This window comes from Fukomys damarensis, unplaced genomic scaffold (genome assembly GCF_012274545.1).
Source record: "Fukomys damarensis isolate Sample0158 unplaced genomic scaffold, DMR_v1.0_HiC HiC_scaffold_17, whole genome shotgun sequence".
NCBI lineage: Eukaryota > Metazoa > Chordata > Mammalia > Rodentia > Bathyergidae > Fukomys > Fukomys damarensis.
In genome coordinates, this window is record NW_022900929.1 from 4,442,311 (window position 1) to 4,458,779 (window position 16,469).

At 48.9% G+C, this 16,469-nt stretch overlaps 1 protein-coding gene across 4 annotated transcripts in view; it reads left to right on the plus strand.

The window, feature by feature from the left end:
* Sdk1 (sidekick cell adhesion molecule 1) overlaps positions 1 to 16,469 on the plus strand; it is a 551,006-nt gene that overhangs the window by 489,104 nt on the left and 45,433 nt on the right. For all 4 annotated transcript variants that reach the window (XM_010642816.2, XM_033764800.1, XM_010642820.2 and 1 more), the window contains 3 exons: positions 9,317 to 9,432; positions 11,386 to 11,572; positions 13,230 to 13,367. In XM_010642816.2, coding sequence (XP_010641118.1) covers positions 9,317 to 9,432; positions 11,386 to 11,572; positions 13,230 to 13,367 — 441 coding nt within the window. The remainder of the gene's footprint in view (positions 1 to 9,316; positions 9,433 to 11,385; positions 11,573 to 13,229; positions 13,368 to 16,469) is intronic.

Below are 16,469 nucleotides of genomic sequence, written 5' to 3' on the forward strand. Positions count from 1 at the left end.
GTGTGTGTGTGTGTGTGTGTGTCACAGAGTTCAGAGTGAACACGCGTGGAACCAGGAATACCAGCCACCTTCCAGGCCTGGCATGCCACCTGGAGGGGTCCATACCGAGCCCCTGGTTACTGTGACGCCAGAGGGAGTGGAGATTTGTGAGTACTATGATTATACTCTCAAGCACCCACAGCTCCGACAGAATATCCCAGGCTTCGCACATCCCTACCCAGCTCCAGCTCCAGATCCAGATCCAGCTCCAGACCCTTCTGCCCGAGAAGCTGCACTGCCCACAATTAGCCCTGGGCTCTTGACTTTGCAGCCAGGCCCCTTCCCCAGCCGGGTGCTGTCCCCTTCTTTCCCTGTTCCCTTCAGCAAGGTCTGTAGACATGGCCTAGGGGCCAACACCAGGGCTGTTGCTGTGAACAAGGTTTTCCTGGAACACAGCCACGCCTTTTGCTGTAAAGACCTAGATAGAAATTATTCAAGTTGCATTTTCCAAAGAAAAGCAATGTTTAGTGGTTGGGACAAAGGCTTTGTGTCCCTCAAAGTTTAAAATACTACCTGAGGCTTTACAGAAAGACCTTCTACCTCCAGCCTCAGAAAACAGCTTGGACCTTAGAGTCAGGCAGATCCAAGTTCAAATCTAGTCTGTTGTGGGGCGAGTGACTTAGCCCCCTGAGCCTATTTTCTCCTAAGTCATGAAAACAAAGTATTTCTCCAACAGCATGGGTTTTGCAAACACAACTGCATAGGATGCATTTTATTAATTAGTGTTGTAAACTGCCAATACGAAGCACCTTTAGTTGTAATGCATCCAGGATCTGTCCTGCCCTGGCTCTCACTGTGAAGGGAAACAACAAACAAGAAACAGAGCCATTTGGCAAGGCTGGTTTGTTGGAGAGGCTTTAAACTCTGCTTATCTAATAGTGGGTGATAATAGCAATTGAACCGATAAGAAGGTGTAAGTGCCACTTGCTAATGAGGGGAAAACAAAGGTCACTATAGAATGAAATCAGAACCTGAATTTGGATGAAATCAGAACCGAGATTTCATTTGGAGGCAGTATGCAGTAGGGAGAGCTCAGAACTAACCTTTAAAGTTGAAATATCTGTCTGGAAAACACATTGATATTATGAGGCTTCAGCCTTTCTTTCCTATTAAAACACCTGTTTTTCAAACACCATTTTAAACCCACTAAGTTTTTCAGATGGCAGCTGCCATATCCTGACAGATCAGTCAATGCCCCCCTCCCAGGCTGAGGAAGGGAGGGTGCCCACTGCCACTCTGAGGCTGGGACGGTTGTGCCCCTCAGCAGTCCTTGGTGTTCGGTGGTGTTAGGAGGCGGGGCCTTTAAGAGGCCGAGCTCTGTGGGAAGTCCTTAGGTCTTTAGTTAGTGAGAGGCAGGCCCTCAAAGGGGGTGGTGGGACCCTAGTCTCTCTGCTTTCGGCCTCACCATGTGATCTCCGCTTCCACCAGTTCTGTGATGCAGCTGAAGGGGGCCCTCCCAGACCTGGTTTACCATGTTGTTTGGATTTTCAGCATCCAAAACAAAGCTAAATAAATCTCTTTTCTTTATAAAGTTAGGCTACCCCTGATATTTTGTGTTAGTAATGCAAGAAGGACTGATACCTGCTCCTAGACCATCAGCAGAAGTACCCAACCTGCCCACACATACCTGTGTACCCAGGCAGAGCCTAAAGTTCGTGTCATCACCTCCACTCTGTTCTTCGGAGGTGCCTATGATCAGACCCCTCATTAACTCCTGCTCTGTCCAGCATTCTGTCACCCTCAGCAACATATGGGGAAGCACAAAGGCTAGGTGCAGGTCTCATTTCCTCTCACATTCCAGTCCTGTGCCATGTATGGAGTGATGTTGACTCTGATAGTGCATTATTGCTGGATACTCACACCTGAAACACAGTGTTTCTGATGGGGCTGCACCAAATTCCAGCCAGTCTCTGAGCTCCCAAACCTGTAGAGGCTGGGCTCAGGACAGGCACCCTCCCAACGACCTGGTACTCTACTTGGGCTGTCATAGTCAGCTGATGCTGTGTAACAAGTTGTCCCCGTTATGTGCTGGAAACAACACATCTGCTAACTCACAGCTTCTGGGCATTGGGATCCAAGCTGGGTCTTCTGCTTCAGGGTGTCTGGTAGCAAGGCCTATGACTTTGAAGAATGAGGCAAGGGAGGACCCATGTCCAAGCTGACTCACACTGCTATTGGCAGGATTCTGCTCCTCAAAGGCTGTTGGTCTAAAGCAGTGATGGCGAACCATTTAGAGACTGAGTGCCCAAACTGTAACCCAAAACCTCGTCATTTATTGCAAAGTGCCGAAACTCCAATTAAACCTGAATACTGATGTTTTAGTGTAGAAAAATCAATCTGTGTCTTAAAAACACAAAAACAGAATTCTTGATGATACAAACAGCCCACTGGGGCACGCATGCCAGAGGTTCACCACCAATGGTCTAACACCTCAGTTCCTGGCAGCAGAGTTCCTTCTGTGCAGGGCCTTCCCACAGAACATCTCACAGCTCTGCAGCTGCTTCACAGCAGCCAAGCAAGAAAGCAACAGGCATCCCACTAACAAAATGAAGCCCTGTCCCCTCCCTACTTCCCTGGATGGGGAGGGGACACATTTGACCCCATTGCTTCAGGGAAGAAGTCTATAGTGAAACACATGAACCCAGCTCTCCTGAAGTCCTGCTTTCCAGGAGCCAGAATTTTGTTTCATCCCCAAACTGTTTTAGTTTGGTATTTTCCTTTTCTTTACTGGGGGTCGAACTTGGGGCCTTGCACTTGGGAGGCAGGCGGTGGAACCACTGAGCTAAATCCCTGGCCCTGAGGTATTTTCCCATCTTTAACTCATCATGAACTAACTAAGAGGCCCAGAGAGATTGATCAGTGTGCCCGAGTCATGCAGGTAGACCCAGGTGTGATGACTCAGAGCCCAGGGCTCTGTCCCAGACACAGACCTATTGTACGCTGGACCACATGTCAGTGAATTGCTAAAGATGGTTTTGTGACCAGTTTCCTGATGTTCTCTTATGAGCTTTCCTAGGGTAGTTTTTGGTTCTGGCTGAGCACAGCAGGTGACAAGAAGAAAGGTGGGGGGATTTGGAGCTTGGAGGAAAGGTCAGGCAGTCCAAGTGGGATACAGCTCCTGGGGAGGCTGCTGGAGACGCAGCTGGACTCTCCGCTGTCCTTGAGGTCTGTGGGAAGTGGGCTGCGAGTCAGGCTGCTGGCTGAGCATGCTTGAACCCACACATCTGCCTGCCGTGACCTTGGGCAAGGTTGTCTCCCTGGGCCTTGGTTTCTCATCTGTGAAATGAGGTCAGTGGCTAGTAGGGTGATGAGAACTGGGCAAGCCAGGGGAAGGGCAGGAAAAGTCACGTGTTACGCAAAAACATCCGCAGGGTCAACAGCAGCACCTGTACACGTCACCTGTGAGCTGTCATGATTCTAGCAGTGACAGGCTAGAAATCACTTTGGCCTGCTTGTGACCTCAAAGCCCTGGAGAATTCGGGAGAGAAGGGGCACCAGACTGAGAGAAGGGTGGGCCACATACTTCACGCCTATTACAAGTTTATAAAATAATGGGCTTCTCACTTGGAATTGCCTGTTGTGAGCGTTTTAAAAGTTACTTGATAGCTGGTGATGTTTACCTATAGTCTCACTGCTGGAGAAGCTGAGACAGGACAAGTTGAAGTTTAAGTCCCACCTAGGCAACGTTATTAGCAAGACCGTGCATTCAAACAAAAAATAAAAGGTTTGAGGATATAGTTTGGTGGCGGAGTGCCCCAGGTTCAATCCCTTGTACCACAAGAGAAGGAAAACAATTATGTTATAATGCCTGCTGAACTTCTCTTTGTGACCTGCAGTCCTGGGGACAGGGCTTCCCACTCTTGGGCCATCAAGGGTGCTGCACATTGAACTTCCTCTTCCAGGAGAACAGCCATTCAGATGCTTTGTTGTTGGGACTATGTTCTTGACTGTGCACAGGGGCTTTGTGTTTCCTGGCTCACTCACCAAGACTGCCAAATCTCTACTCTCCCGCATCAAGGCACTACTGTCTGTCTCCAGTTCCATCTTGTCCCTGACTGAGTTGAAGCAGTATGTTCCATTTAGGCCTCCTTTATGCATGGGCAAGACCCCAGAGACCACATAATTACCCCAACCTGCAGCATACCTCCAGATATCCCTGCTTTAAGGAACAGATGTGTTGGCAAAGTTTGCAGAGAAGGTAAATTAGATTAGAGAATTCTGTTTCCTGTTTACTCCAACAGGGACTCAGAGAGAGTATTTGACCAGGAAAATGTTGATGTAATTAAAGTGAACTGATGAGAATAGAATTTTCTTCAATCGTATAAAGAAACACATTTCATTATAGTAAAACATTAATAATGATCCTCAAAGTATCAGTTAAAAACCTGTGCTATCCAAATACTAATTGAAAGTAGAAACTTAGTGTTGTCTGTCATAGTCTAACGTGCATCTAGCAAAAGCAGGTGCCCAGCATGACCAAGATGATTCAGTAGCAGCAGAAGCCCTGCATGGTCAAAGGTGGCCCTAGTGGTAGTGGGTACCTGCTGCGCCCGTGGGTGGGCCTAGATCAGATGATCTTCTGCCTACTATGAACTCAGTAGACACCAGCTTTCTCGCTTTGGATTTCTGTTCCTTCCTTTCTCACCTTCAAAAGTGCCCTCACTCCTTGGCCCATTGTCCTATGGTAAATCCTCCCCATTATTTAAAAGCCAGCCAGATATTCTGTCTTCCAGAAAAAATATGCATCCTCAACCAGAAGCCACCTCTCCTGGTCCTGTGAATGTGTGCTCAGCTCTACCTAGCGTTTTCATTATAGCAATTTTTTTCCCTTGTTAAATTGTCTTTTACATCTATGTATCCAGCCAAGTCCAGCACTAAGCGCAGGACCTGGTTAATATTCAGGAAGTGTCCAGCAAACATGCCCAGTGGAAACAAAGCCTCGGGCCTCAGTGGCCCCAACACCCACATGACACCACCATATGGCCTGCCCTCAGGGTCTGCCACACATCTTTGCCTCCTGCTCTCTATGTCAGACCAAGGCTCAGCTGGTCTAGAGGGTAAGGAAAGGGGGCTGTGGCCACATAGCCCTCTGGAGCTTCTTCAAAGTTGTGGCCCCTGTTCATTGTTGCCCACATATTGCTGCTGTTCCCCTGCCCTTGATCAAAGAAAGTCATGTGGTCCATGGAATCAGCAGAGGATACTACAAGTCCCACAGCCCTGCCACTGTCTAAAGTCAGATGAATCCCCCACCATAGGAAGTGGGTTTGTCTTTGTTTTGCATTACTGGGGATTGAAACCAGCAGAGCCTTCACATTGAACTACATCCCTGGCCATTTAAAAAAAAATTATTTTATTTTAAGTTAGTCTTACTAAGTTATTACATTGCCCAGACAGCTCAAACTTGTGGTGGAGTGGACATCTGAATGGGAAAATGAAGGATTAAATGAATGAGCGTCCTCCTGACTGCAGGGTCCATTCCTACAACTCTGAACCCTCCCCTTGCTCTTTCAGGCCTCTGCTGCCCTACCAAAGGCCATGCCCAGCTACCCCCTCATCCACAGGAATCCCCTCCTCTTCAGTCCATCCCAAATGCCAGAGGAGACCTGAAACTGTCAATATACTGAGCCTGTGTGGGCTAGTTTTTCCTATTTATATATACCTGTGGTATACTTTAATTCATAAATTAGACACAGTAAGCAATTACCCACAACTAATAAAATACAATATAACAACAGTATACTGTAATAAAAGCTACCTAAATGTGGTCTCTTGAATTTTCCATGTAATATTTTTAGACTGTGTTTGATCATGAGTAACTGAGACCACAGAAATAAGACCCGGGGTGGAGCATTTCTCTTTTCCTTATGTGGTTTGAGTGTGCTAGTGCCATCTGCTTTCTCCTTATAGCAAAGGTTCCTACAAGGTAAGGGCTGAGCCCAGGCTGGGTACAGGGCCCTGTGGCAGCAAGGTCATTCACATCTGAGAGGACATAGAATAATAAAACACAAAACGAAGACTGCAGCTGTTGTGTTGCAGTGTCTATTTCTTGATCCAGCTAAAGCTGCTGGTCGACCTGGAGTGGCGAGCTAGCCCAGAGTTGAGTGAGATGGACAGACCACTGCCCTAACTTCTCTGTGGGGCTTCCCTGCCAGAGTCCAGCTGACTCTTTCCTGGCAGATCCAGCAGGTCCAGGGAGAACCTGGCTCAGCCGACATCACCCAATTTAGTAGGGCTTCCCCAAGCAATCAGACAGGATTCCAGAAAATTTCAGAAATCTCTGGAACACTACTAAAGCTGTCAGGTACAGAATGCCTCTGTAAGTCCCCGAGCTTTCTGTGTTATTAGTTCATGAGATCTCTCTCCAAGGCTGTTCCAGTGCCCTGGTGGGTGTACAGGAGCAACGCTGCTGAGACCGGAAGCAGATGGTTCTGTCATAGCATCATCAGCCCTGCTTGAGACAGACAGAGCCGATCTCAGCCTTGCACAGTAACCTTTCCAATCACCTCTGACACTGTTTGTAGGCAATCTGTGACTCAGCAAATCCAGAAATTGCTGGTTTGGTTAAAATGATTTTTTAAAATGATTTCATGCATTTTAAAGAAACATGCTAGCTGCTATTTGCATTTTCCTTATGCCACAAATGTTTAAGATAAGGGAACAAAAAGATGACTGAGCCAGCGCTCCACCGACTCCCCCAACTGCACACATGTTCCTTGAATGAGGCTTGCATTCAGCATTGGGAACAGCAGGGCCTTCCTTGAATTCAAGTTCTCTTATCAGGCTGGAGGTCCAGCAGCTTTCAGGAGCCAAAAAAATAAATCTTGAAACTTGACAGGCTCTGCTCAGTGTTTACATATATTTCTCTCTTCCCTGCATGTGTCATGTACCAAAACAGACTCTTTGTTACCTGCAGAATCTTTAAGGCACAAAGCACCCTACTGCTGCACAGTTGCTGGGGACATGGAAGCATCTCACCTACCTGAAACAGCACCAGGGCCTTTGTCCAGTGTGTGTCAACCCCAGCCAAGAGACATGTGGGCTCCCAGGTGTGGGGTGAGAGGTTGCCTGGAGCACATGAATTCCACCAGTTCCTGCAGATAGACTTCTGAGTCCAGGGCTATAACTGCACCGGGTTTGTTCGAAGGAACCCTTGGGGGCATTGAGGGGTTCCTAACCGGGGTAATGGCCATGCTCAATTTTGCCTTTCACATTTTAATTGTACAACAGTAATTTTGCAATAGAGTTGCCGATGGCAAACATGCAAAAGACATTAACTTTATGTTTTGGATTATTAATGTGGCTGTTAAAATTCCTCCAGTTAGTTTTGATTGAATTGTGTTTTTTTGTGATTCTGTTGTTTAATGGAGCGGTAAATAAGAATTTCTGATAATGAGGCTGAGCATCTGTCACAGCAACCTGGTGCGGGTTATTAACATTTCCATTAACGGCAGGGTGGGCAGTGATAATATGGAAACCACACAGTTAGGACAAAATAAATAGTTGGTGTCAGGCTGAGCGGGTGTTAATTACTATTTTATTCTACACTGGGGGGAGCAGAAACTGGGGAGGGGGCCCTGGGATGGGGTGACTTATGAGGTCATTAGGTAATGGCCATGCTCAATTTTGCCTTTCACATTTTAATTGTACAACAGTAATTTTGCAATAGAGTTGCCGATGGCAAACATGCAAAAGACATTAACTTTATTTATGTTTTGGATTATTAATGTGGCTGTTAAAATTCCTCCAGTTAGTTTTGATTGAATTGTTTTTTTGTGTGATTCTGTTGTTTAATGGAGCGGTAAATAAGAATTTCTGATAATGAGGCTGAGCATCTGTCACAGCAACCTGGTGCGGGTTATTAACATTTCCATTAACGGCAGGGTGGGCAGTGATAATATGGAAACCACACAGTTAGGACAAAATAAATAGTTGGTGTCAGGCTGAGCGGGTGTTAATTACTATTTTATTCTACACTGGGGGGAGCAGAAACTGGGGAGGGGGCCCTGGGATGGGGTGACTTATGAGGTCATTCTCTTCTTGGAAGGCCTCTTGGTCTGGGTGCTGGCCATGTCCCTGGACAGTGACTGTCTGGTCACCTATATTTATGAACAGATTGAATCCAAAGGCAGCCAGCACCCCTGAAACAGGCCAGGGTTGCAGGAAGTGAGGAGGACTCAGCTAGCTTCTGCTTTCCTAGAGTCAGGAACCCAAGAAAAACTCCACACAATTTCTCAGGGTCCAGCCCACCCCCATTTTCCACTGGGAGTGTCCAGGTGGGAGAAAGGAGTAGCACCCAGGAAGCAGAGAACAGATCACCATAAGAAAGTGCCTGGCATGGAATTAAAAGAGTGTGAATCTGGCAATACAGAGAGGACAGAAATGTTGCAGAACACAGCACGTGCTCTCTGCATTGCCCACAGCTCTCTCGTGGCACTTTGGGGAGGTATGGCCAAGCTGTCCTTGTCCATGGTTTTGTCTTTTGCATGCAGTCTGCTGTGACCTTGACATGGTACCAGGGATCACTTCCTACTAGAAAGGAAGGAAAACAAGTGAGAATTTGGTACTCAGAATTTGTAGCCGGAGCCAGGAGTCTGAGCACCTTGGAGCCAGGCGTGCTCACTGAAACCAGTCCTCAAGGAAGGGCAGCTCTGTGATGTCCCCTCATAGCTCCATCTACAATGGGGCTTTATAACCAGGAAACTGGGCGAAGCCTGTGATAGTAGCACAGATGTCTTTATTTTCTGTAACTTCTGCCCAAAATTCAGCATTTCCCCAATCATAAATGTTGGCACAGTAATGCCTCTGGTACTCTTGCCATGGAGCCACAGGTGTCCCCAACTATACCCCCCAGCTGCCACTGGGACCTCCAAGTCCACCAAGTCAGCCACACTTATGGCTGCTTTGATCTTGCAGTATATCAGACCATCCCCTGAGCCTGCCTCCTGTAATCACCAATGTCATGTTTGTCATTGAATATTCTGCTAACTTATCGGTAGAATCAGTTTCCTCTGAAATTCTGTATACTTTATGCATTTAAGAATGTTCTGGAAGGGCTTATAGCATTCCCTGATGTAAAGGGCTAAGATCTGCAGTAACACAGTGTGGAGCCGGTATGTGTTTGCCTGAAGCTTCCCAAGCTGGGCGGTGTCCAGGACATTCTCTCATGCTGCCCTTCATGGAATTAGGACTTTTGTGACCCCCGTATGTATGTTGTGGTGGTCCCAGATGGCTCGTGAAGGGACATCCCAGTTACCCTTGTGTCCTCTTCTTTCCTCAGCTCCAGCGATGGCCCCACAGAACATCCAGGTGACCCCACTGACAGCCAGCCAGCTGGAGGTCACATGGGACCCACCACCTCCAGAGAGCCAGAATGGGAACATCCAGGGCTACAAGGCAAGCTGACGGGGCGACTGTTGCTTCTGCTCACTATGTTCCCGGCAGGAGACCAGAGGGCTTCAGCTGGGATGCTGGCCCTGCTCCAGTGCACTGCCTGGCTCACTGTCCCCTGCTGCTTCCTTGGCAGCAGATGGATAGCAGGCACACAGCCTGGAGGCCAGGCCCTGGGTCAAAGCTATGGGGCTGTGGGTATTTGCAGGGGCTGCTTTGTGCCCATCACAGAACAACCCAGGTGGCAGCTACAGCTCATCCAAAGGTCTTGAGGGCTTCTCCCTGCTATGGACCCCAGGCCTTGCAGAAGGAGCCTGGTTTCTTTTTGTGTCTAATCCAGAGTCCCCAGCCCATTTGCTGATTACAGCAAGAAACAGAGTGTCCTCAAAAGAATATACTCTCCATACCAGCATTGCCTGGGTCACTTATGGACGTTACTCAAAGTGAGACTGTCAACTCACTAAGTGAAACTCTGGGATGGATGGGGCCTGACAATTGCATGTCTAATAAGTTTGTAGGTGATATGGATTCTGGGATCCCCGCTTTGAAAACCACTGGAATATAATAGCTAAATGCTGTAGAGGTGGAGGAAAAGAAAGACAGCACAGTGTACCAAGTGTCAGGGTGGAATGATTATACAGAGTGTTTTATCCAATAGCAAGGTGCTCCTGGCTGCTTCCCTAAGCTAAGATCCAGGAGCCCTGGATACCCATGAACGCCTACAGAAAACACCTACATCCTTCCCAGAATTAATGCCCTTGTCTGGTCTCCAAGAGCCCCAGTTGATCAGTTACCAGATTCTCTGGGCTTGCCTGCCCTGATGACTATTGGGCCAATTAAATGTCCATTTAAAAATGATTTTTGTAGGTGTTTTATGAAAATTAATACCTTCCTCCATGGCAGGGCTGTTACAGTGATTAATGAGGTACTGGAAGGTCCTGTGAGCCCAGAGGCCAGGTGCAATTTATGTTATGTCCAAAATATGTTTTCTCATTTCCTTAATGATGAAGACATTGGATATTGAACTTGGGTATTGATCACAAGTTAGCTGGGGCTTTGTGAGTGGGAGATCCTCTCTGGTCAGCTCCCCTGTGTCTTGCAAATGGAAATCAGCCATGCTCATCTGTCAGGGCTTGCTCCATGCAGGTGTGACCTGGGGGCATACAAGGTAGACCATTGGCCCCAGCTTCCCCAGTGCCCAGTGTCACCTCTGTGTTGCTTTTACACAAGGCATGCTGCTCTTGGGGCCTGGCCTGGGCTTAGGCCCATGAGCCAAGGTGGATCCACAGAGTGGTATTGTCTTTGGGCAGCCCAGCTGGCACTGGCTAGAATGGTGGTTCCCAGCCAGCTATCTAGGGAAACAGTTCTGGCAACCAGTTCAAACCTTTGTACTTGGATATCAAGTTCACTTGCAAGCACATCAAAGCCAGAGGGGAGGAAATGCTACCCAAGAGAGACAGGATCTTTCCCACCAGTTCTGAGCCCAATGTGGGTCTCTGGTTATTTTGCTACTTTAATTTCTAAAGTATTTTTGCCTCATCAACCAAATATTTAGATACAGAGTTTGAGCAAAATGTAAGAACATGGGGATGGGAGTTTGGGGCTCTGTCTATGCATGGGTCACAGCGAGGTAGACAGTAGGTGGTCTTCTTCCTATGGGAAAGGGTAGAGGTGACCAGTGCAATGAGCTCCATAACACAGGCACAGAACTAGTGACTGATGGGACGAGGCTTCTGTCCTTAGGCCCCGCTCAGAGCAGTTTGACTGAGTGATGCTTAGATTGCAGATGACACCTCAGAAATGCAACCCATGGCCAGATAGCACTAACAGCAAGGACCTGCACCCACAGTACCACACTCCAAGTGCCTGTGGCTATTGCACCACAGTGTCCTTGGACACAGCCTACCCTCACCTCAGGGCTTCCCCATGTGCACCCTCAGCCTGGTCTCTTCCTGACAGATCTACTACTGGGAGGCAGGCAGCCAGAACGAAACAGAGAAGATGAAGGTCCTCTTCCTCCCAGAGCCTGCGGTGAAGCTTAAGAACCTGACCAGCCACACCAAATACCTGGTCAGCATATCTGCCTTCAACGCTGCTGGAGACGGGCCCAAAAGTGACCCCCGGCAGGGACGCACCCACCAGGCTGGTATGTGGGCACCAGCTTCCTCTCTGCAGGCCTTGGTGGGACCAACTTTGAGATCTTAGCTTGTATCACCTCCCTAGTGGCCTCTGGGTCCCCTAGTAGAACAGTGTCCTTTCTCTTGGTTTCCATGGTGCTGTGCTCTGCCTGTCCTTCACACCCCTACCCAGGAGTCCCAAGAGAGGCAGCACTGGGGTGACGTGTGCTTCCCCAGGCCTGGCCTGTCGTGGTGTAGGTCAGTGCTGGATGATAATGGTAAGAGCTGGGCATGTGTTTTTTGGAACCTAAGAGGGCAGCAAAGGGAGGAAGGGCTCTGTCTTACAGCCTGGCATCATTCTTAATGCTCAGGGCACCGTCCAGAGCCACCTTGTCATTTTGCACAGTTTTCTGGGGGCTGAGCTCCTTGTATATCAAGGCCAGGCCCACACACTGCCCCTAGAACAGCCACCCCCAGGCTTGGTCCAAGAGCAGATGCAGCTGTGTGTGGAGCTATGCTGCTGGCAGCCTCAGGCTGATACAGGGCTCAGCAAGTGTATAATAGGCCATCCTCCAGTGAATCTCAGTCTTCCCAACAAATGGCAGCCTGGCTTTGGGTCCTGAGGCTCTAGGTGGCCCTCTGCGAGACCAAGGTCCAGGAGGCCATGGATGAAGATGCAGGGCTCAGGGATTGCTAGTGTTCTGTGGGCTCAGTGGACTGACACTGCACCCAGGAGACTAACCCCTGGCCAGGGCACCCGCCTTGTGGCATAGATAGCTATGCCAGAGCGCCAGGGCTGCCTCCTTCTGCTCTCATCCAGTGCCCCAGGCCAGCTTGGGAATCTGAGCTGGAAGGATGTGACTAGATCAGTGGAGCAGAGAACAGAGCTAAGCCACTTTAGGACACTGGAATGTGGTGGTTCATGAACTAAAGGACCCAAGGACAAGGCAAAGCAGAGACAAGGTGGGTGCCACTCCAGCAGGTGCTTCCAAGCAGCAAGAGATATGGGAAGGAGGAAGCCAGGTGCCCACCAGGCTGTGGGTGAAGTGAGAGGACAGCCTCAGTACATACCCATGTGCAGAGTCCCGGCAGAGCAGAGGTGAATGGCCCTGCCATGCTCCCAGTCACACACTGGCCTTCATTTCTACTGGCAGCTTCAGCTACTCAGCCGTCCACCTCCTCTCGCAGCCCTGCACAGCTATCTGTGCCCGCAGAGCCAAAGGGTTTAGATGGAAGGACAGGATATCCTCAAAGACCTCTGGACCCCTGTGACAGGAGAGGAGGAGAGGAAGGGAGGGATGGGGAGAGCCCTTGTCCACCACTGAGCACCACCTCTCCCCAAAAGAGCAGGACAGGGGCCCCTAGAACCTTCCAGCTGTCTCTGGACACTGCCATCTGCATGTCATTTTCTGTTTCCATCCATTATTCATTTTCAAGCTTTTGTCAGTCCACCTCTCAGCTCCTTTGTGTTTGATTCTCTCATTTTCTCCACTCTGTGTTTCTGATTGATCCTAGGAGTTCGGAGGTGATCAATGCCTCTCTTTTTCATTCTGTGGCATTTAGACTTTTACTGGGTTGAAAATAACACCTAATAACATTTCCTTTTCTTTATGGAGGCACAGATGTGTGTGCGTGGGATCCATAAAGGCACCTCCGTGAAAGTCACTACAGTGTTCATTCTTCCAGCTCCTGGGGCCCCCAGTTTCCTGGCGTTCTCCGAAATCACCTCCACCACACTGAATGTGTCCTGGGGGGAGCCAGTGGCGGCCAATGGCATCCTGCAGGGCTACCGAGTGGTCTATGAGCCCTTGGCGCCTGTCCAAGGTAAGAGCAGAGGGATCAAGGCAGGTGCACCACCCCTCACTGCTAGGAACCCAGAAGGAGGAGGGGAGGCTGGGCTAAGACAGCTCTGCATGTCCAAGTCCAAGGTGATGCGTGCCGTATGGGATCATGCCGTGAACCTCCCTGAGATTCTAATTCTTGTCTGTGACACCCCCAACAGAGGCACCCTAAGTTCTACTTCAGCACCCACCTTCCAGACACCATCTACACCTTGGAAGAGGTGCAGATACCCACCTCCCTTCATGCTCTGAACCCCCTTCCATTGCCCATTCACTCAGCAGTTTTAAGCACCTGCTGCACACAGAGAGCTGTTCAAGTGCTGGAATCCACTGACCTAGGAAAGCAAGGGTCCTCATTGACTTGTGTGCTGACATCCTGCTCTCCTAAACAGTTTCTGTTCCAGAAAGAGAGAGACAGCACACAGATAACTAAACCAACAAGCAAAAATCTGATAGTGATGGATGCTTTGAGAATAATGGGAGTGTGTGTGCCTGGAAAGGGGCTGAGGGTGAAGGAGGACTCACCCAAGGGAAACACCCAAGGGAAAACCTTCCACAGAGGTCTCTGTGTGCACAGTCCTGAGAGGGTAGGGCCTGGTATGCCCCTGTGGAGACCATGCCACCAGCCAGAGCTTTTCAAGATAGTCTGGAGCTTCCTAGGGAAGGAAAGTGGAGCAGAGGACTGACTTCTACAAGGCCAGTGTCCTCCTGGCTAAATAACACCCCCTGAATGCCACACGATGCAAAGAGGATTATCGATCATCACCCTGTAACATCCTCTATCAATCAGAAACAGACCACCCAGAAAGTGAGAAGGGAGAGTTAAGACTCAAAGGAGCCTGAGCTAAGGCAGGCAAACGCTTGAGAATGAATAATAGATGAAAGCCAAAGATGAAATCCAATTGGCTGGCAGAAGAATGGGTTGCAGGGATCAAGGAAGTCAGGATTGTGGAGAGCAGCTGGGTGGGGGTGTGGGGGGCTATTGGGCAGGGGGCACAGGGTGAGGACGACAGAAGTGTTGGTGAGGGAATGTCCCGCAGGCAGAGCCACTGGGACCTGTCCAGGGACTACAGGCAGGTACCTGTGGGCTCAAAGTGTCCCCTGTCTCTGTATCATTTTAATTCCTTCTGTGGCCATCTGTCCCCACTGAGGGCCCTCTGGCATTCTTCTCTCCCCATTGTACACCTAGAGACAAGTCCAGCTGTCTCTCCCCCATGGCACAGGGCAGGCTCCCCTAGGAATGTACACAGATAGACTGTAAAAATTATAGATTATTTAATGTCTAGGAGGAAAATTATAACCAGTACATCAAATAATATTGGCCCTCCATTTAAAGCCGTGATAAAAATTTCCTTTTAAAATAAGCACATTAAGATAATACAGGAGGTGATTTGAAGGAGGACATTTAAGCACTAGATTTTATCTCGCCAAATCTAAGATGCCATTGACGATAAGATTCATCGTCATTTTATGTCATGCTAAGAAAAAAAATGCTTCCAATAAACTATGGCCTGATACTTCCATATTGTCAGTTCTGAGCTGCATCCCAAATCAGAGATGTGAACGTTGAGAAAGAAAAACAAAGTGTGCCTGAGATGATCGATACGCTTCGGTGAGTAACAGTGAGTGATCTGTGGACATGGAGCTCTCAAGTGCAGAGTGAGCATTGAAAGGCTATGGAGTTCTCCTGGCCCCTGCTCCGCTGTGTCCTATGTCTGGGAACTGCGCAGCTTGTCGTGGCTCCTATGAGGGGCAGGTGTGCAGAAAGGGACCTCCTGATTCTTCTGTGCATTCCACAGGGAGACCTTCCATCCTGCCTGCCAGCATTCCCTCTGCTTGCCTGACACACACGCACACACACGTATATCTACACAAGTTCATGTTTCATGAGCCCATGTTACAAATGCCTTTCCAAGAATATTAACCAAAGAGAGCCATTGAAGCGAGAAAGGATTGCCAAAGACCAGGGTTCCTGTTGACCTTTGAGTCCTCTGAGTCCTTCCCATTCGAAGACAGCTTGAGTTTTCTTATTCTTCTTCCAATAAGCACCTTACAGGGATGCTTTGTCCTACAGTAATGGGCTGCAGAACGTCAAGGACCCTACAGCATGCACCCCTGAGCCCTACATGGGCAGCTATTCTTGTCTTGTACAAGAGCATGGGCCCACACATGATTCTCAGTCAGAAATTCCACATATGATCTCAGAGTGTACTGTGAGTCCCTCCTCTATGCGTTTATGCTACGCTCTATTGCTCCTGGGCTCCTGCAAAACCTCCCCAGCCCGTTCTCCAAGGGACAGGATCCACATTGCTGGTTTCCCATGCAGTACCAAGGTGGCAGTTTCTTATTTACCTTTACAATCACTTTTGCGTTACTGAGAAAGCAAAGATCTGAGAGATGTCACATTAGATGATCGTGTTTGTCATGTTCAGTGCACTTGGGGCTCTCTGTGTGCACCCTGTCAATCAAATCCCACAGGGGTCAGAGATGGGCAGTGTTACCTGAACACTCACCACAAAACACTGTGCTTTGCATGTTCCAGCCCCATGTCCTAGAGCTGCTGCCTCAGTTCCCTTTCTTCAACAAAGAAACCATTTGTAGAGCCTTTAGTTCACTTGCTCCAAACTTGCTTTTGGAGAAGGAAAGTAGGATTTGAATGTAGGTGGCCCTGCTCCAAAGCCAGGTTTCCACTGCTTATGTGGAGGGAATGTCTAGAGCACTATTTATGAATGTGAAGGTAGAGGTGAGCGAGGAGGATCTGTCACAGCAAACTTGGACTGCACAGCAGTGTGGGCTTGTCACCCACCCAAGTGACAACAGGTGGGGTCACTTCACTTGCAACTATTTTCACTTCCTTTCACAAGTCATAAGACGGTCTGTCACTGGTATTGTCCCTGTCTGCCATCCTCTGGAATATTTCTGCTACTGGCTCTGTGCTGGGAGACTGGAGGAGAGGAGGGCAAGCTCTTGGGCTTGGGGCTCTCACTCGCCCCACAGGCCAGGTCTGGTCAGCATCTCAGCAGAGGCAGGCGACAAAGAACAAATCATCCCAGGTTCTAACCTGGTGCAGGCCTGGGTATATTGG